The 21,733-nt window shown below is 47.1% G+C and overlaps 1 protein-coding gene across 1 annotated transcript in view; it reads right to left on the reverse strand.

Moving 5' to 3' along the window:
* The window catches only part of LOC129381193 (uncharacterized), a 42,575-nt gene that overhangs the window by 7,286 nt on the left and 13,556 nt on the right, over window positions 1-21,733 (reverse strand). The window contains exon 3 of the mRNA XM_055063865.2: window positions 12,669-12,826. Coding sequence (XP_054919840.2) covers window positions 12,669-12,826 — 158 coding nt within the window. The remainder of the gene's footprint in view (window positions 1-12,668; window positions 12,827-21,733) is intronic.

A 21,733-nucleotide genomic window follows, 5' to 3' on the forward strand; every position in this document is an offset into this window, starting at 1 on the left:
ACACTAAAATGCGTAAACAACTACACATGAAGCAACATCGCTCGAAACTAGCTTTATTCAGAAAAGACACGTAAAGCCTCCATCAAGGCTGTCTATATTGCGAGAGTGGCGCGCTTCAGGGACCTTTATCAAAGCGTAGTGGACAAAAACTGGAATGACGTAGTCGCTTGTGCTGCCAGGTGGACAAGGGCATCTCCACTCTATGTCCTATCTACCTTCCTTGCGCAGCTTCTCCTTCTCGATCATTCTGCTCGATGACAGGGGGAACCGCGTTAGTCGTCAGGTGGCGAGAGCGGTTATCATCGCACATTCTGGCACGACAACGCAATCCCTCAAAATGAGAGTAAAAACCGCGCTAGTGTATACTGCGGTTGGGTAGAGTCATTAGAAAGGGCGAGCTGCGTAAGGGGCATCATATGACCAGCTATGACCGTGAGGGACTTAGCCCTGTCCATCTGGCAGCATATATTTTTGTCTGCAATAATTACTAGAGGAAACTCCGGTGCTGCGATTGCTCAGCCACCTTGGAAATAATGATTATTACATGGTTTTGTTTGATCTTCGTGCCTGTGGCTTCAGACGTTCTTGTCGCTTCATTTATTACGCGTTATCGTGCCCTAAGGTAGCCTAAAGTTTAAAGCAATCTATACTTTTTTTTAATGCAGAAAGCAATAAAACTAAGCAAACACGCATAATTGCTGCTAACTGCAGTGGTTACGCTTGTCCATGCTGCCGTGACGTAATTGTTTCAATATCGGGCTTCAGTGCTAGAAGTCCTTTATTCAAATCCTGCCATTGGGCACTTTTAATAATGTTCATTTAATTATTATTGCGATAGTACTTATATGGAAATTTCAGGCGTATCTATGCATCGTCGTCGCCGTGATGTTCCATATGTAATGAAGAGAGAGACGCACTTAGGCTCGCGCGCTTAGACTGCGGGCGTGGGCAGAGGGAGAAGACGATGAGATAGAGAGTAGAACAGCGGTGAACGGGTCTTGTCTCTATTTCTCCTTCACAATGGCGCAGTCGCGAAACACGGAGCCGTCGGACGTTAATCCACCTCCTTCCACAGCCCTTCGAAGCGGACGAGTCCTTTCGGACTCGGAGTCGCTACCGCCCGGGGACGGCGTCCAAGCCTCCATGGCGACTCCACGGCCGAACTGCAACGCCGACCTTGCCCAGGTCTTTCCATGCTGACACGACAGCAGAACACCATGGCAAGCGGCGCTACTTCCGGAATTAAGTGTGCTGTCAACGGTTCTCATGCTATGGATCTCTTCCCCACAACATCATCGACCTTTCAGCCAACAGGAGATGTCATTCCCGCTCCTATGACCATGTTTCCAGCGGCAATGAGTACTACAGCCACCACTGCCCCTGGCGCAACGGATGCCGCTCACACTCCCTTTGCCATTGGACTGACTGGCGGGAGTACTGAGGTAACTGCAGGGCCCTCATCTACATGGACTCCACCCCGGGCTCAACGAATGCTGTTCACGCTCCCTTGGCCAAGGGTCCAACTGGCGTGAGTACTGCAGCCGCTGCCACCGCATCACGGTGCGCGGATTTCGCCCCTGTCTTAATGGGTGGCTCAGCCGCCAGCTTGACGAATGATGTCATGTGAGCCATCTCGCTGCTCTCGAAGCAGCTGAACTACATCGCTTCGGCCCCCTCCCGTTTCATGCCAGCAACCTTATCATCACCACTTGTCTGGGAATTACCGGAGTTCCACGAATTTCAGAATGACCCCATTCAGTGGGTGCAAACAGCCAACGCGCGCGCCGCTCGCCATGCCTGGCCCTACAAACACGATATGGCTGGTTGCAGCAGGGCGGCTTCGAGGTGGCACCAAGCCGTGGAACAGGTATGAAAGTCACAAAGTACTGGTCATGGGCAGAATGGAGCACATCTTTGATGGCTGTTTTCGCCCGCTCAAGTATGCCTACGACGACCCCGACCTGCACCGCTCAGCGACTGGAGTTCATGCAATACACCACCTGGGCGTGGCAGTCGCGCCCAGCAGCGCCTCGATGTAGAGAGAGGCCCGCAGGCTCACCACCGACTACCCCCGCTCCCCGCCGGCGCCGGCTCACTGGGTTTCGCCAGTCGGCTTCACCCTAGACTGTGGGAAGTGTACGGCGACCAGCGCTCCTACTTTGACATGGCCGTATGCGCCAGCCAAGCTTCTGCGACGGCAAACCCACGAAGCTCCGGAGCAGTACCATCTGGTCGCTGCTGCTGCACCCGACAAGGTATTGGCCGTTAGGCACCCGGCCTGCTTCACTGTAGACCCTGTTTGCGAGCTACTTTCCTCGCCGCGAGTCTCGAACCCTGATTAAGCATCTTGCACCAGGCCGTTACTGCTCGGGCCCGAGATCCCACCTGATCCACTGCAGTTGGTGACGCATCTCCAAGCTCTACACAAGAACCACACCTCATGACTTCAAAGCAGCCATTGCCCAAATTTGGGAACATTCAAAGGGCGCCGAGAGACCATACGCGCAAAAAGCCATCGGTTTCCGCACAGGCACAGCTGTCTATAAAGTATCGAGCCTTAAAAAGATCGCAACTACTAATTTCTCAACGCTCATCGCAGGTCGGTTATCTTATTCTGATGGCACGGATTCTTACCAGGACAGTTCGGTTGCACACGACTTTTTGTAACGACCTGCCAGGTCAAACACCTTGGAGAGCCTTGGCCCGGCAGCTGCAACGCTGCGAAAGCGCAAGTCCCGTCATGCACCCAGAAGTATACTCGTCCCGTCGTTGGCTCAGGCGCCTGGTCTACCAACCCGGCGCGTTGCACATTACTGCGACCAGTACAACCATCCCCGTTTAGAGAGACAGATGGCGGCTCTGTTACAGCGGAGAGGAAGCGGGCCTCTGTGACAGTAGCGGCTCTGAAGAAAGCGGAGAGGAAGCGCGCCATTTTCCGTCAGACGCAAGGCACCGGGGAGAAGAGAGAGAAGGGAGTGGTACGGGGGGGGGTTCTACTCCGGCAGCTGCTGCGTACTAACCCTTTTCGCGGAACAATTTCTTCTAGAGAAACGAGATGGCGCTTTCGGCGGCACGCCGCACGTTGCCTCAGCGACAGCGCACGAATAGGAAATTGCTACTGCTTCCACCTTGCTTCTGTGCGATCACCTGTCGGTAGTGCAACGGAATTTCGCTAACACACTATGATTCAGTTATGCTGGATTGAATCGTGTGGACTGAAGACGTGTACAGTAGCTGGTTGCAAAAATATTGACTGGCGTATTAAGGAATGAAATGAATCCGTGCGGGCAAGTTCGCGGACCGCTTCTGGAAGATGTCCGTGCGCGTCACTGGCACTTCCAGATAGACGGTTTTCCTCGATAATACAGAAATTTGCTCATCCGCCAACGCTGTATCGCTAACCTTCAAATAAAGTGCTTCAGCCTCGGAACGTCGGTAGAAGTGAGTGCCGCTCGCTAAACAATGACAAAGGGAGTAGCGCCGCGTCCTGTCATGGTAAGTTTCGCGCACTGTATCAACACACATCTACCCCAACTGGCACGGAAACTTACGCCCATATTATCGCCAACGTGTCAATGAGTTAATAGGCGCACACTTGAATATATGCGCACCGTATACGCACAATAAATGACAGACTTCACCGATAGCGCACGAATTGTCGAAGCTGAATGAATGAGTAAGCGAGTTACTAACGATAACACATCTTTGCTACAAGGTATTACAACGCACAAAGCAGCTACGTTTCAAACCTCGCGCGCAGCAAGGACAAATCTATATCGGAACTGAGCACACCCGCGTGCGATTAGGCAGAAAATAATCAGATAGCGACTGCACCGAGGAAATTTACTGAATCAGAAGTGTGACAAGCCGTTGCTTCAAAATATTTGCCAACTAAAGAACGAAGAGCAAAACACACTAATCCGGATTCGATTCATGAGCGGAAAGCTTGGATAGCTTGGAATACATATCTAGCTCCGCTTTTACAACGAGCACCATATTCGCTGCTCGCGCATTTTGCAAGGTCGGTTCAAATAGGTCGCGAAGCTTTGGGCGAAAAGGGGTTCAGAACAAATTGTCACCGACATCAGCAAGGGATGTTATGAGAGCAGCGATAGAAGTGCGACTATGTTTGGAGGGAACAAACATTGGGAAAGAAAAAAAGCGTTTTTTAATTAAAGCTCGAGAGAGTTAGATTCATTCATCGCAAATAAAATTCCTTATCAATTTTAAATATGCACGGCGAGTAAACAAAAGACAAATCTACCTGATTTTATAATTTTAAATAAATACCTTTTTTTCAGCGCCCATATTGACGGCGCTATCGCTTCAAAGCAATGTAGCTCTTGAAGTGTTCAGAAAGGCGGTCTACCTAAGTTTACCTGTTACAATACGCCCCCCTAACAAGTTGTACTCTTTTACTTGTTGACGTTTGTCTGGATTTGGTGACGCGGGTAGCTTCAGCCTTTCTCAATCTGTGCAGTCAGAAGTAGGGAGCTACGACCGCCACATAATGGCTTACTTTAGTAGTTTTCGTGCAACTGCGCAGGCCCATAGGCTTGGAGTCCGACGATAGAACCAGCACTCTGCATCTAAAGCTTTCATCGACCTCCAAAGAAAGTATGTTCTGTGCAGGGGTGCGATTTCGACACCCGTACGGCTCATCTTCTCGTACATCGCTTTCCGCGCTGAAAGCTCGGAACGGCCATCAAGTAGAATGTTGGGGCATTTAAATATACAGCTCTAATGGCAGAGAGCCAAAACAAATTTCGCGCCTTTGAGAACAAAATGACGTCACTTCTGTCTTTAACGAACATGGCGTCCCATTGTTTTTTCTTCCACTGGAAGTGTTCCCTCCTCGTACAGATGGCACCAAGCCCCATGGGCCGCTGATGAACCATCATGTTTTGAACATATGGGCTTCTATGGGAGCTTCGCTACCAGGTATATTTACCTTGCCTTTTGGACATAGCTTAACCAGCTCCGAAAGCGCTTTTGCATGTTCTCTGAAGCTGTGTCCAAAGCTTCGTGTCACCCACCCAGTCACCGTCTACGATATCTCCAGAAACAGAGGTTTAAAAATTATGGGGTTTTACGTGCCAGAACCACTCTCTGATTATGAGGCACGCCGTAGTGGGGGACTGGGGTTCTTTAACGCGCACCTAAATCTAAGTACACGGGTGTTTTCGCATTTCGCCCCCATCGGAAACAGGTTTGCTAAGCCACACCGACGTCATGCACACCCGTTCTAAACACGGAGGCAGTTGAGGCAAGCAATGGACGCGTCACCACGTGATGAAACATGGCAGCGCCCACGGGATCGCCGCGAAAAGGCTCAATAGCATAGCCGCGCTTGAAAGCGCTATCTTGATAGCGCTATGCGATGAGTACAGAGTCTAGGTGCGCCACGGCCTCGCAGCTTTGTGGACGCTTCGTTCTGGCCGCTTAGTTCGCGTTGAAACGAGGGGCAGCTCGAAGGTCAATTCTCTCGCTGCTGCTGCCACGCTTCCTCCCTCCAGCGTTGTTACTTCGTATAGCTATCAAACTAATTTCTCATCGCACTCGATGCTTCGTCTTTCGGGCGAAACTGCGCGTTTTCCATAACACAGTACTTTCTTGAAAATGATCTTTCTGCAAAGTCGCAAGGCCATTTTAAAGCCACAAAGATGAAGTTTTGGCAGATTCATTTACTAACGATCATTCCCATGCTGGCTGAAGCACCCTGCTTGAAGCTCCCGTGCGCATTATAGCCCCAGTTCCCTCTAGTAATTCTATGAAACTCTATGCCTGGTAGTGCATGCTCAAAAGCAAATATGTTGTTCCAGTTTGCTCCGGTAGGTGGCCCCAAAGGTCTAGCAAGCCAATATGCGCCATAAGATGAAGCATGTGCGTGCTGGAAAAAAAGGCACGGAAACTACTCGGCACATCGTAATGGAATGCTAAGACATTGACCCAACGAGATCCGCAGGGAGTGTTCACCTTCCAGAAGCATCGCGATTCAAAGACGATGGAAGGATTAACTGGTCAGCCGTCGATATAACTAAGAGTTTATTAGAGTATAGTGGTATAGAAGAGACTGATAGAACCTGAGTCATTGCACGGGTAACGAATTGTACAGTATGGTGATAGAGGTCTTAAATACAAAAATTAAGATCGATATCAGATAGGTGAAAGGCTAGATAGCGATAGATGTAGTTAAACCTGATTAAATCAAGCATGCTAAGGCGCAATTTGCCCTGCCCTGCTTCAACGGAAATGTCAATAAACATCATTATGAGCATAGTGTTCCTCTATATGTTCCCCTTAAGGGACACTAAAGAAGTGCACAGCTTCCGCGCTTTCAACAGCCGAGACGGAGAGTGTGCATTTTATTTATATATAAGAATAACGGGGTTTTGCGTGCGAAAACTACAGTGTTATGTAGCACGGCGGGGGGGGGGGGGGGGGCGATGTCCTGATTAGTTTTGAGCACCTGTCTGTTCTTTCAAGTGCACACAATGCACGGTACACGAATATTTTTATATTTTCCATTCCACCTTCATTGGAATGCAGCAGCCGCGAACGGGGTCGAACCCGTTGCCTCGAGCTTATAGCGCAAGGACTCGCGGCGGGTGTGCGCACTTTTTAAGGTAGCGAGGAATGGAACCCGATAGGAATGGAACTGGACATGCCAAAACACATGTTTATTCTATGCTAGATGAAAAAGCACGCATATTCCCAAGTGATCTTCTATGGCTTTTTTGTGTTTCCGGTGCGCAAATATATTTGCGCGCGCTTACACCTTTCTTAAAAAGCGTACCAGTCATCCCTGCGTAAGTTAGTTGGGAGTGATGCTCTTTCCTGCACGATTGTTTCTTTACATGTTGTAACAGCTTTCTACCGCGTTTAGTAGTATTGTGTGGAGCTCACAACCGTCGTGCAATGTGAAATAAACAACCAATTACTAATGCAATGTACAGTGCTCAGCAAATGAGACGCAACACTCGGAGCGCGTGGCCGCCGGCACTTGTTGCACCACCAATGAGCGCTCGTGAAGGCGAGCTGGTCCATTGTAGTATATGCTGAGGGTGAGAGGGTTCATTACGCATGAAGGCTGCATCCGACCTACAGTCGTTCGGTCTGTGTTCGTTCGGTCGCCGTGGCGCGCAGTTCAAATTGCATTTTAGATGTTAACGTAGACGCCACGACTTCCGATGTCGGTGCCTACGACGCACGAAACGCTAAATGCGGGTGTCCTCAGCGAGCCGCAGCGCGCTGAGCCAGTGGACTCGTGGCGGCACCCCGCGGCGGCCGCGGTATCTACGCTACGTAGCAGACCGCAGCTACCAATAGTAGCAGCGTATCGGAATCCACTTCATTACGTAATAAAGCGTCCAGAAGAGAATGAGGAGCAGGCTTCTGTTGAAAACACAGCGTTTGAGAGAAAGGTGATTTCGCGCTCCGTTAGCGAGCTCCACGCACCGCGTACGACAGCAAAGCTTGGCGGAGACGTTCACAGCAGCGTAAGCTACCCGCGGACTTTGTCATTTCGCCAAAGTTGAGAGGCGGTTCAGGGCTCGTTTAATTCGCGTTTTCACGACGTGCTAGTGTGACATAATGTTATGGAGCAGAGCTAACCTGCTCGGAGTATATTGCCTGCTCAAGAAAACAAGAAGAATGGGCGCAGAGAACCATCTAAGCGATTTATTACACAACAAGGAAAGAAAAAAAAAACGCAGGCAAAACGCAAAAAAGGAAAGGAAAACGAAAAGAACAAGAGGCTGCGAGAGCTTTCACCGTTGACCTTTTTGCATACGGTTCTGTAGCTTGGGACTCTATAGCTAGCCGAATACTTCATTATACTGACTCGACTGTCCACAACGGCCAACACGCGCAGAGCCAGGTCTTCAAACAGGCATGCTGCTGAAGCCGGAGGATATGATGTTGCGCTGCTAAGCTCCGCGCTCCTCTCTTCCCTTCCCCAAATGACGCTGTGCCCTGTCACTTTATTAAAATGATAGAGCGAGAAATTATAGCTTCAGCATGACTGAGCCTTTTAGATGCACACGGTATTTCACAGTTTAGCTTCTGTATTCTTCATTGTGGACATTGCAAAATTATTGAAAGAGGAGTATTGCGCAGTATGTCAATTTGCGCCACGTCTTTGAGGGACGTGTTTTGGTTTTGTTGTAGTTTTGTGGTTTTAGTGTTCCATGAAAGTTTTAATTGTGCCCTTGCAATCGTTTACTCCCTGCGAAATGTAAAGTATGCCTTATAAGTGTGAGCGATTCAATGAACTTGGTGCGCGAGATTTCCATTCATTTCTTCCACTCGCGTTAATGTCTGTCTGGGCGTAACAACACGCCATACAGCCTGATAATTGTGTCGTTCTCTTGCACGTAAAACCTCGCGATACATTCATATATTCACCAAATGTATCTGCGCAACCGAAGCCAGCTAATCGATGTCGTCATATGAACGGGCATCGGTCTACTTTACGATGGAGAACTCGCCAGCGAAAGACCAGTGAAAAAAATCACCTAAGATTGTGATACTCCCTAATGCGAAATTTGAGTGCAGCTGTAAATGTGTTTCCATTTGGCAGCATATTGGCTGGCTCGGACAATCTGTCTCGTGCGTCACGTTTCAAACAGAGCGATGTGTGGCACGTCTAATAGGGACATCGCGAGAGGCAGCGTGTGGGTGACGCGTGGGTGCGATTCACAGCAGCTGCCGCAGACAGACCTGCTCTCATGCCGCGCTTTATTTCCATGCAGACGACGTGCGGTACTCTGGCGCCATACCGTAGCCATACTCGCCGCACAGCCCGTGTTGCACGGCACTATGCTTTTCTTCTCACACTTTCGTTCCACCAAAGACTAGAACAGCCTTTCTTCGTGGGGAAGTCGCGACACCCGTGCCAACAACGACAACACCCAAAGGAGCTTCATATCGAAGCTGAAGGCGACTTTATAGTTTTAGTTACAGTTGACGGGCGTGCGCGTTCGGCACGGCCATTCCGCACCAGCGAAAGCGCAGCACTCGATAATTCGGCGCGTGGCGCGGCCGACGTATCCGTCGTCCGTCGGCACGTCTCGGCTGCAGCCGGCGCGAGATGCGACATGCTGCATTCTGCACCGGCTTCGTCACCCAGAAAGAACCACGTCAGCGTCTCGTCGAACAAGCGGCGCTGATGGCGATGAGTCCCACTGCACATTGCAGTGAGTTCACAGTTTCGTATGATCCTGGAACTCCTAATTTTGTATAAAACGTGCATGCTTCAAGGCGGCGCGGCACACGCCGCCTGGACTATAGAGGGGTCGGTTTTCGCGCCACCGTAACGTGACGAACCTGGCGTCGCCAATCTTCACCGCCACTGGCTGACGCACACGCTGCGTCGGACTATAAAGTGTCCTTTACATGTAGCCTCTCGCCATCAGCCCATGCAGGAGCAGTGATCCCCGTCACGCACACTGGTATCGCCAACGGACCTCAGCAGCTGATGCCCTGGACGAGCGTAGGTAGCCCTCCTCACCTCACGACACCCTGCCGCCCCCCCCCCCCCACCCACCTCGGAAGCGCAGATGAGATCGTCCCTGAGGCTGCGGATGCCTATAGGCCAACGGCAACTCAGCGCATGCGGAGGCCATCTCCCCTTCTCTTCTTCGCTTTCTGTCTCAAGGTTCCGCTACACCCTCCTCCTGCGCTATCGCCTTTCCTTAATCTCCCGCTGCGCTCCGCGTTCGCTTTCATTCTTCGCTCATTCGCTCGGCTACGCCGACGCTGTCGGACGACGCCGACACTCACCGCAGGAGCAGGCGCCTAAGAGCTGCGCTCTAAAACATGGAAGAGAAAGGCGTTGTGGACTAGATCACCGTTCTCGCTACTTTAAAATCGGCCTAGAGTCTTACCACACAGTACAAGAAGTTCGTTGATACGCTCCCCACCCCATGTGCTCACGGCGCATGACACGTTTCTGCTGCCAATAGATAACGTTATGCTTCGAGTCTCTGCGGCGAAAAATTCTGACAACGACCGACGGTTACCAGTATTATCTAATAGTTTGGACGCGAAAGACACCCACCCTTATCAATCACGTGCCTGTAAATTCCTATAGAAGGACAGAAGTGTTAATGCGCAATTTAATACAGAATCAGTCATGCCAGGTACATCTTTGGGAGAGCGTATTCGCATAGTTACCATGTATGACAAAGGTATGTTCTGAGCCGTGCTCCCGCATGGATTTCAGAAGATAGTGCTAGCCTTTCCTCCTTTCCCCACAAGAACCACTTCTCTCTCTCTCTCTCTCTATGTCGCGGTCACAAATTGCGACAGTTACGGAGCACGCGTATTGCTCAATTGGCAGGATTGCTAATGAGTAGCGCCATGAACGCCGCCTAAACCTGCCCTGACGATGCCGACCGAGAGCAACGACGTCCTATGAAAACTAACGCATCCTGAATGTAGCAACGTGCGACCCACTTTAGACCACGAAAGAGACCAGAAATGACCTCGGCCTTAGCACTAGCATAAGCTCGGTGCGACGGTGTCTTCTTGAAGGTAGCCTTTGTAGCCGCGCGCCATCCAGGAAGCCACTGCCTCTGGCATGAACAAAGCCAACCGGCTGGTATTTGCCCAGGAGCACCAGACACGGACTGCACAAGACTGTAGTCATGCTCTCGGACGAGTCTACATTCACGACCCGATGGGAGCAGCACCAGCGTATCTGGAAGACTAGTAGTACACTAGTAGGAAGACACTGTTCGCCGACGTCTTGGACGGGCACTTTCCGGACGGCTTCTTTTACTCCGAAACCCTGTCCATACGGCAGTGTTGGTGACTCGCTTTCTGGAGCAAAGAGGAATTGTGGTGCTAGAGTGCCCACCGCAAGGGGCCAGCATGAATGTAATGGAAAATTTCTGAGGGGGGGGGAGGGGGCATAAAGCAGTTTATAGCTCATTGACCGCTTCACAGAGCCTAGGTCGATGAACTGTGGGCGGCCGTAGAGGCCGAGTGGCATCCTTTGGTGCATACCGACCTCGACATCGGCATGTTCAACAGCCTACCCCACCGGACGGCGACCGTCGTGACTGTTCTAGGTGACATGACGAAGTATTAGTATAAAAAATAGGAGGCCAAAGCCAAGTGGGCAGACCCAACGTACATAAAGCCATGAGCGAGGGAAGCATTTTTTTTTTGTCGAGCTACTTTTTAAAATTTTATTTAATTATTTATTTATTTGAAAATACTGCCAGCTGCGTTTTGGCAGCCAAAGCAGGAGTGGTACATAGAAAAAATAACAAGGGATACTGTACAAGCGAAGGAAATGTCGAAATATAATTCGAACACAGCAAGCTCACACGCAGTGCAACACAGAACAATATCTCTAAAACTAAAGACACGAGTTAAATAAACATTCGGTACGAAAGGAATTGCGTGCTTCGCTCACAACTGAGGAATAGCCGATAAGAAAGAGTCGACAGTACGCTTGTTCGTTACCTCTTGTGGAAGCCTGATCCATTCTCTTATCGTTCTAGGAAAAAATGAAAATTGATAAGCAATAGTTCTAGCCTGGGGTACAATAAGGGTAAGTTCGTGCTTTCCGCGGGTACTTTTACAGGTTTTAAACTGTATTTGTCAAAATTCATTTTAGTTTGGCCGTTGACTATCGTGGAAAGCATCTTCAGACGGTGTAGCTTACGGCGTTCCTCCAGTGTTGGAAGACCAGACCTTGAATCTAGATCAGATAGTGACAACTGTCTTCCGTAGGCATTAAAAATAAACCTGAGTGCTTTTTTTGTACTTTTTCCAGCCTATCTGTAGCAGTCTTAGTGTGCGGGTCCCAAACGACATCACCATATTCAAGTAGAGGACGCACCAGTGAACTATAACCATCTAGTTTTGTCTTGCTTGTTCACTGCTTCAGACGTTGCCGAAGTAACCATAGTCTTTTTGAGGCTCACGAAACTATGTTTTTAATGTGCGCACTCCATCTTAAATCGCGAGCTGTTTCAATCCCCAGACATTTAAACCTATCGACAAGAGTACCGCCAACGTCTTTATTTTTGTATGCATACGATAGTGGACTCTTCTTTTTTGTTACGGTCATTTGGGAGCACTTAGGGATATTTAGGCTCATTTTCCAGGTCTGGCACCAGTTAGAAATTGATGTTAGAGATTTGCTAAAGAGTAATTGATCATCTTTAGTTTGAATGGCATGATAAACAACGCAGTCATCCGCGAAAAATCGGCATTGTACAGCCGTACAATGCCGATTTTATCGTTTATTAAAGAATAAACAATGATATGCTGCGCTCATTCATCTCTTTGTTTTAGTGAGCGTGCAGTATGCCTCAAGTACCTCGGCCCTATTCCGAAACCATGAGCCATGCTAGCACATCGCGAAAGAATACTTATTTAAGTGCTGCGAAGTGCTCGCGTTCTCAGTTCCTGCCACCATGTGAGCGCGGAGCCAAAGCCACGGCTTGTAGCGTTCAGCCGGCACCACCGCAAAACACGGACCGAACGACTGTCGGCCGGATGCGGCCTACATGCGTCACCAACCCTCTCGCCCTCAGCGTATGCCACGATGGACCGGCTCGCCACGCACTCCGAGTATCGCGTTTCATTTGCTGACCACTGTACGTACAGCGACAATATCCGATGAAAAGTTGAAACTGCAGATGTCTTACCCTTAGTGAAGGCCGCGGATTTCTGAAGGCGGAATCGAAGACGAGGACGCCATTGAGCCCCTTGCAGCTCTCCTCAAAATTGAGCGTCCTGTCGCGCTGTGACTTGAACAGCACTGTCACACAATCTTGTGGAAGCGACTGACGGGCTCCATCCAGCACTGCTGGGAAAAAAAAATAATGTTTACAATTTTTTAGTTTTATGGAGGACAAACAATAAAACATTGCGCCTGGCCCCAGAATGTACCGCCCATCTTAATACTTTTTCTATGATTCCCCAAAAGGGCACATATCACGCGCATTGGGGGCTCGGTAAAGATCCCCGGTGGTCAAAATTATTTCGTAGTTCCCACTGGAGCATGTCTCATGATAAAAACGTGATTTTGCCTCCTAAACACCATAATTTAATTCAATCCCCTAAAAGGAATCCCATTAAGAAGTTAAGAAGTAAGTGTTATTTATATGTATGCTGTAGGTTGACGCGAACTTCTGTGCTTGAAACGCTCAGTCTATAGCTATTTGCGAAACTGCGATATCTGTTCTGTTTAGCATTTAGACCTGTAACTCAGATGATTCAGCACACAATATAGTTGTAGAAAATATAAATGTAGAAATTGGTTACGCGGCCAAACTTTAGAGTGTATATATATATATATATATATATATATATATATACTAAAATGCTAGTAAATGATTGAACACTTTTTCGGGCGAACTTGTGCCCGGAATATCACCAAAGCACGAAGTACAACGATAGCGGCGAGCCCACTCCTCCATCGTCGAAATATACTTCTACGGTTCATATATGCCGGCTATTTATCGATCACTGATCGCAGCTTTCAGGATAATCGCTGGTGCTCGTAGGGGTTGCGGAATTTACACTACTATTTGCTTCGCTCATGCATTCTGATTGGACAAGCTTACTGCGCTATACAATCGGCTACTACATTCTAGAAAGCTCTAATGCATGATGATAGTTCTTGCGCCAAGTGTTCACTTTGTAACTGTAGCTAGCTGGTAAAAAACGGTCAGCGGAAAAACATAAGCAATGTACGCGTGTCAATATATAAGCCGAAGACGTATCTCACGTCTATCCATGTAAGCTAAGCTTTAGTAGTTTTGGATAATGGTGCATTGAACAACACACACACACACACACACACACATATATATATATATATAGTTTACATACAGCAACACATAGCATACGCAGTGTATATACATATAGTATGTACAATGTACAGGTCTCTCAATTTACGGATTACGACGTTCCCTTGGCTTGAAATCGTTTTCTTTCTTGTTCCGCAGTTATATCTGGATCTTCTGAAGGGGCACCATTCAGAACTGAGAAGGTCGTCTCTAGTTTTTTTTATAAACGTCTGACGACGTCAATTCCCTCTTTCTGATTCATTAGCAGTTCAGAGTACATTTTTCCAGTTATTTGTGAAACGTAACAACTTCTGCTATTGCCGAAACGCCCCGTGCTGATGATTTTAGCTGGTTTCATGTGCGTGAATTGAGAACACATGTAGCGCAATACCTTAAGTCAAATGTCATAGTCGACCAGGGCTGATTAGATATTCATGAGTTAAAGGTACAGGATGCGGGGTTACAAGGGAGTGCTATCGCATGAAAGGTGGGGGGAGGGGGAGAAGAACAGAAACCTTTTATTTTAAAGTACACGTCGACGCCACAAGGCCACGGTTGGTCATGCGGCATGCGTGCTTCATGCGTTCGCAACCAATGGATCTTGAGGCAATAGCTGCCGCAAGGTGATGCTGGCACTACGTATAAACGATGTTCCTGGGAATAACGTATTCGAATATATATATATATATATATATATATATATATATAGGAAGCTGTTCAAAATAGTTTTGCGGCTAATCTTCATCCCATTCTTAAGGAAACCTACAGAACATAGCCTGTGTACTGTTGTCTTGCCCATGAGTTCGTACATTGTACAGGCAAAGAACACATAGAGCTTAGAGAAGGGAAACTACCTTCTACAATGCAACAAAAATAACAGTAGCGGTGGTGCCATTTCAGCATGGGCTGCATGGATGCCACCGTGTTTCCCCCGAGACGCTACGCAACGACGGCTCGTTGCGCCTGTTGCGCTTGTGAATGTTTGGAATGTTTGGAATGCTTGTTTTTATTCAAGGTACTCACATGCTCCGAAGTGGAGTATTGTGTGAGGGGGTCTATGAAAGGCTAAGCATATTGAAAAGGAGAACGAACTCGTTACATCAAATTTCGCAGTATTAAGTAAATCAAGTGTTATACAATGGTTAGCCGTAGAAGTCACAACTCTTGCTTATACATCTTTAGGCTGAAGAAAATCAACAACTGTGGAAATGCGCATGCGATTCTTACGTTCACGACACACATGAAGTAATTTAAAAATTTAAACCTGCTCCTTCGTATGCAGATATCACTCAAACAATGCCTGGACATTCTGTAGACTGGCCACTTAATTTCTAAAACTCCCAGGATCAACACTGTATTGGAGATAGCAGATGTAAATATTAAGAAAATTATTATTTACCTAATTACTCAATTATTGAGGTAATATGAATAATGCAAATCAAGAGCACACTTAACTTATTAAATAATTAATCAATTAATATATTGAATAATTTGAGATTGTATAATTACTTAATAATTATAAGTTTCACTTACATGAATTATTTCAGAGTTAGATAATTAAATATAATTGAATACTTTATATTCCATTCAGATCTTTATATTTCGGCGACAATAGCTGCGCATAATTCAAACTTGAACACCTCGGGAAAAAGCAAGCTTTTATTTTAAACGAATATGTCGTTTGAACAAAATAAACTACACAAAATTCACTATCAAGAGAAAGCTGGACGCACACGACAGGGGCGCAACGCCAGCACTTGACAAGAGCAGGAATGAGCGGCGGGAAGCCCTATGCGACGGATGTTGGCGGCGGCGCTGCTCTCGCATGGGCTGGCACCCTCCAAGTGCCGGACCTTTCCACACTTTCGGGCCTCACAGCAATGCATGGCACGTGCCACCCCAAAACACGCTACCCCCTTCTAGTACACTGTAATGTGGCCACTGCAGTAGCAGTTGGAGGGGGGGGGATAGGTTGGCTGGTAACCCAGCTCACTCGCTGCTTTCGGCCGTGTTGTTTACCAATGTCGGGGCGGTATTCGTGTGTACGGGGCTGTAATATGACTACAGATATCTTTATTATGTCGCCAGGTGACCGAGACGCCTCAACTGGCAAAAAACATAGAAAACTTCGAACACGTAAGCTTACATCGTTTATTGTCAATCCTGAATGAAGCAGTACTACATGCCCACAAATTTCATACAGGTCAGGTAAACTTAATGCTGTCAGTCAGCGAGTTTGCAACATACGAAACACAGATATAGCTTCGCTTGACTTCGCTTGACTTCAGCTTTCAATTCCATTAAATAGCTACAGTCGAGCTGCAATGTCCAGTTCATTTGGTAACACATTCGCGAGAAGCACTTAGTGTAGGGAAAATAAGCGTTATGCTAAATGTACCAGCACGTATTGTATGCCAATGATATTTCTGCTGCAATTTAGTGTTCAGGTACGGCAGTCAACGCTTTGACACAGGTGGAGTACTCAAAGGAAACCAAGGAAAGTTATGGCGACAACAGTGCTTACAAGGACTTCTGCAAAGAATGTGAGAAGAGAGGACACTAAATAAAGATATAACCAAGCCCAGTTAATGGCCGCATATTCTTGGAAATCACAATTTACGGTATTATGTTGGAAAAATATATCGGTTTGTGTATTCAAACAAGGCGAAGAGGATGCAAAGAGAACACTTCAATTGACTAAAACAGGTGAACAAGGGAAGCCTCAGCCTGAGGCGAACATTGCAACAAGCAAACATTTGTGAGAGCCGCGACGAAGACAAGTTCTCACGCTGAGGCTTCCCTTGCTCATTTACTGTTGCGTGGCTGAATGTTAAGCCGAACTTATTCGGCCACTATATTTCGAAATATTTTTGCAAACTCACTCTGCTCAGGTTTATCATCTGCTGTTTGAAAAGAAAAAAGATGTTTTAGCGATTTGTCATATTTGTGAAATGTGGAGTAGGCCGTTTGCACGAGCCTGCCTTTTCCAGTTGTCTTGTCTTACGGGTACAGGGCTAGCTTAGTGGCTGATTTCTAACTGTTCATGAACCATGTAACTGACTGCCACAGATCCAATCACCATGAAGTATTACTTTCTCAAAATTCCATAGAGCGATTTTGATCATTTTAAATTCTTTGCATTTTCATGTAACAGATTATTGTTGTGAGGGAGCATGGGATACTTGGTGGTATTGGCCGCCAAGCTGATTTTGAAAAGAGCAGATGACAAAGTTTGCACATTAGTTATTAGAAGCTTGCGACCTTGTTTCTGTTCTGGTGGACATGGTTGTAATTACTTGAAAAAAGAAAGTTGGGACTCAGCATGTTACTTCTCCGTTCGTCATGAAATGGCCTTAAAGCTAATAAGTAAGCTTGTATGTCACACTTTAGCATTCCTGCTCAGTATGATACAGAACTCTATACTGCTGCTCTCCTGATACGGCTCACACCCTTCTATCTGGTAAACAGGTAAACATTTCATGGTGAGGCACGGAGTTCAAGACGACCTGTTGTCATTGGGGTGAGCGCTGGGCTTCTTATGGTTTGGCGGGGCGGCTTGCAGACCAATAATTTCTCTTTTGTTCGTCTTCCTCAAATGAGAAATGATGAAGCCATGACAAACTGCAAGCAAAAAATGATGAGACAAGAGTTAGTTTAATAAATGAACAAATTACGGTTCTAGGGGAAGCGTTCAGAAAGATACCTTACGAGGATTCTGGGCCTTCTTGTTTCTTCCAGCGGTGACACATTCACTGTTTACTTGTACGTCCAAAGGCTAGGGAGTCCTCAGGCGTCAGTAATCAGGAGCAGCGTTTTGAAGGCTGGAGTTGAAAGAAAAAGGAGCCTCAGTTACTATGGTGAAAGTGTAGGTGAGTTTGTGATTTATGTCTAAGAACAGTGCACAAAACGCTCCATCGCAGAAAAGTTAGACTCGAACAAAACTGTTTTGTATGTGCATTTCTTCCAATGCTGTCCTTGTGAGGACTGTGGATAGTCAAGTCTCGATTAGGTGAAAATTGTTTATGTTAGATACTAGTAATAAACAGAGTAATTTGATTATGTCTCAAATGAAATTAATCTAACTGTGTCACTGTGTCAGCGGAAGTACATTTGCCACTATCGTGCAGTGAATTTATTGCAGTGGATCATTTATGCAGACACAGCCAAAACTAATTATTTATACTGTACTCCACGTTAGGAATTTGAGCAACGTGACAAAATAACAAGAGCCTCGTTTGAATTGCCTGTCAATAGCAATAACTCTATAATTATTATTATATTACACTTCTCAGAAATGTCTACAAGAATCAGTTTTATCCACTTCGCATGCAAAGAATTTCAAAGTTGAGAATGGGAAACAGTGCTTTCTTTACTCACCTGCGCACATGCCCAGAGGCAGCTAGGTTAATCCGCTTTCGTGGGTAGTCTCCAAGACACTGTGCTCGGTTCCAGCGGTGAATTTTCGCGCTAGCTAACACGTTTCTTTTTTTTGTTTGTTTCTTTTTCAAGCTAGACGTCATTACGCGACCAGACGCGGCTGATCACTAACGATGGGGGCCATGCAGCCATTATGCCATTGAAACGCCGCAGCTGTTAAAATTTACCGTCTTTAAACACGTTCACTTGGTGGCAGTTATCGAATGTTGGACGCATAAACCAGCTAACATATTATTGTTATCACAAGAAACCTGCTTTAAAACAAACATGAGTTATGCTTCTCAAAGGAAATGGCCACCCCGTTGGCAAATATTATCGCCGTACAATTCGAACCGATAAAGGGCCCGGACTGCAATCGATACCAACTGGCGGCTGCTTATCGCACATCAGTGAGGTCTCAAAGCCTTTAATCAGGTAATAAAGCGCAGACTTTGTTAAGAGAAGTCCAATGAAAACAGTGACCTACTTATTTTGTAAAACATTACATGGTAACTATGTTTGTCGGTTTCATATGTACATTTATAAATCAAATATTCAGCCGTGTTGAGCGCCCCCAGCAGAAGAATCGCGAATTAAGGTATATCACCATTCAAATCACAGTAGCTCTACTTACGCGCTTCATGTGGGAACGCGCCCCGGCTGATTTTCGTACATTGCCCAATCAACTTATATAGCCATATCTGTACTAATACTACAGTTGTTCGAGTGACCTGCTCCGTTCTCTGCCGAATTAATGAATGAAACAGACAATACAAACTAATTCTTACTGCAACGCGTGTACGCCTTACATGACACAATTCCTTTATCAAAACGAAACTTTATATACCTACTTCACCGAGGGCACTGTAATCCACGGCCGCGTGGGTCACGTGGTCACATGGTGGGGATCTTCGTGTCTTACCGTCTTGCCGGGCGGCCCCGTAACCGCTATGCAGCGAAACAAGGTGAATCGAGATGGACAGACTCAACCGCGAAGCCGAATGACAGGGAACTTGTGCGATGGGGAGCAGAACCTTGGGCGAGATTGCGCAAGCGTCCCGCTTTTACAACGGTCGTCGCTTTGCCGCCTTCGTCACTAAGTAAGCAGCGTTGAATTGCCGCTCCCGCCTTTCCGAGCAGACGACCGTTGATCAAAGCGCTGCGCCGGCGAATCACGAGAGCGCAAGCCAACGTTCGGAAAGTGAGATATTTGCGCCATCTCGGCCCTGAACAGTTCCTTGCGAGTATCAAGTACATTTGCACGCATCGTGTGTATATTTGCAAATGAGTTAATTGAAACGCATCACGTAAGCTACGCTTAACGCTGATTACAAACAGAGCATTGTGCCTGCCGTGATTCTTTTTCAATCTCTTGTACAGCCGACATATAACTAAAGTTGGTCAATGGGGCGAGTTGGAACTTACCCATGATAGCAGCGCACGATTAACGTAGACACAAAAAGAGTAAGCACATGTCCCGTCTTTTTCTCGTTCTGCGTCTTCGTTTACCATGCAGTGCTGTACATCGATATCTTACGCTGGCTTTTGATAAACGCGCTTCCAATACACTCGAAGACGATGGCGTGTACGACCAAGAACGACACGACTGTGGCGCTATGCATTTGCTAGGTTGAAAAGGCCCCCCAGATTTCTCAATCGGCTTCGCGTTGCTATACATCGGAGGCCAGCTAGCGGCGCATTTATGACACCCGCCATCAGTGGCGCAATCTTCGGCACGGGTGTTATGGCCTTGGCTTGGCTCCCTCCCGGCTGCGTCCACGTCTTGGAGTGGCGTCTTTCCCGCTGCTCCGACCATCTTTGTTCCGACCTTTATCGCGTTTTACGACATGCCACTGATGTCACGTGCGAAATTGGCCCCACTCGATTCCACGTGGTCCAAACTTGCACCGATATCGATCACGTCGCCGTCTCTGAAGCCGCCCTTTTCAGCTGCCCCTTAGCCAGTACTGGAACGGCACTTCGACAACTGTAGGTTACTTCACAGCACCGTGAGCGGAACATTGGGGCACAGACACAATTTCATGGACTGCCCATTAACTTTCCAACTGCTATGTGCACTGTAAATATTATGTAAATACATTTTAACGCCTGTTCTTCTTCGAGCAAATATGTGTTCCAATGCACCGTGCCTATTTCTGTTAAAAGAAAGCTCTCCAGCTTCAAGGGCCTGAAATATAAGCATATGTATCATTATCGAAGCCTTTGGAAACTGTTCTCAAGTAGTACAAATATCGCTTGGCATATATATAATTTCGTTTATTTATGTTTTATCACGAAAAAATTTGCCTTTACAAGTTGATCGGTGCAAAATCTCAGCTTGTGACAGAGTGCGAGCAAAGAAAGAAAGCGGGGATTCTGTCGCTATCCGTTAGACAAAACAAAAAAAAATATTAGAAGACGAATTATAATTTTACCAGCTATACCACTGCCCTAGCAATATTAGCAAGGAAATAAAGCTTCTGCATGAGCTGCAACTCACATTGAAGGACCCCATACAATTTCGTGTCTAGGCGCCGTGGTTTGGGTGTCATCCCCTGCCGTTACTATAGCTCTCCAACTAAAAAACATTTCGCGTCATGATGGTTCCCAGATTGCGTTGAAACTGCGTGTTTTCTCTAGTACGTTGGTGTCGCTGTCGATAATTCGCCCTTTTGGGCTAAACGGCGACTTCATTCAGTCCACAAAGTGACTGCCACTGATTATTTCGAGCAGTGCAGAGACACCGAACACATTAGTGATTGCATTGCTTACACGCTTTCTTCCGGGGCACCTACATAGGTGAAAGCACCGTTGGGCTTCGAAGTGCTGCCTTCGGCCATAAGGAAGGAGCTCAATGAGGTAGCTCGGCGAATCGGATTTCACGCACGCTTCAAGTCGTGGACAAGTCTGTGTCTAAGGCAAATCAATGCGAGGGACGTACGAGTTAAGTAAATCAAGAGCGCATGAATTATCGAACCACTTCAATCTAGCAGCTGTAGCGCGGTAGGATGATGCCATGGCATCAACGTCTGTCCTGCCATCTTCAGGGATAGCAAAAATGATCCGCCTGGTCTACTTTTCACAGCGCATCAATGATTACATATACCTGCCGTTTTTTATTCATCCTCCAGTGTACTGCAACAAGTCTCAGATCCATATGTCAGGGACAGCTAATCTTTGTTGGCTTCTTTTGAAAATATGAGCGATTTCCTCGATTTCAATGCTACCATGCGGCATGTAACAGGGGGTACGGGTAGAGAAATCAAGCAACATTTCTATATCGCGAAAGTAAAACTAACTGGAAGATATTGCTCTACGTGCCACGGGCATGGGTGATTGAACATGTAGTCTGCATTTTCTTCTGTAGGGGACTGCCTTCAAGCGTGTATCCCATACAGACGTGCGCTAATATACGGCAAGTGAGAAATGGCCTAAGCTTTGCATTGGACGAGCTTCGGCAGGCGGTATAAGTCAGGCGCTTGGGATCAACGGGTCCCATGATC

Source organism: Dermacentor andersoni, chromosome 1, assembly GCF_023375885.2.
Source record: "Dermacentor andersoni chromosome 1, qqDerAnde1_hic_scaffold, whole genome shotgun sequence".
NCBI classification, from domain to species: domain Eukaryota; kingdom Metazoa; phylum Arthropoda; class Arachnida; order Ixodida; family Ixodidae; genus Dermacentor; species Dermacentor andersoni.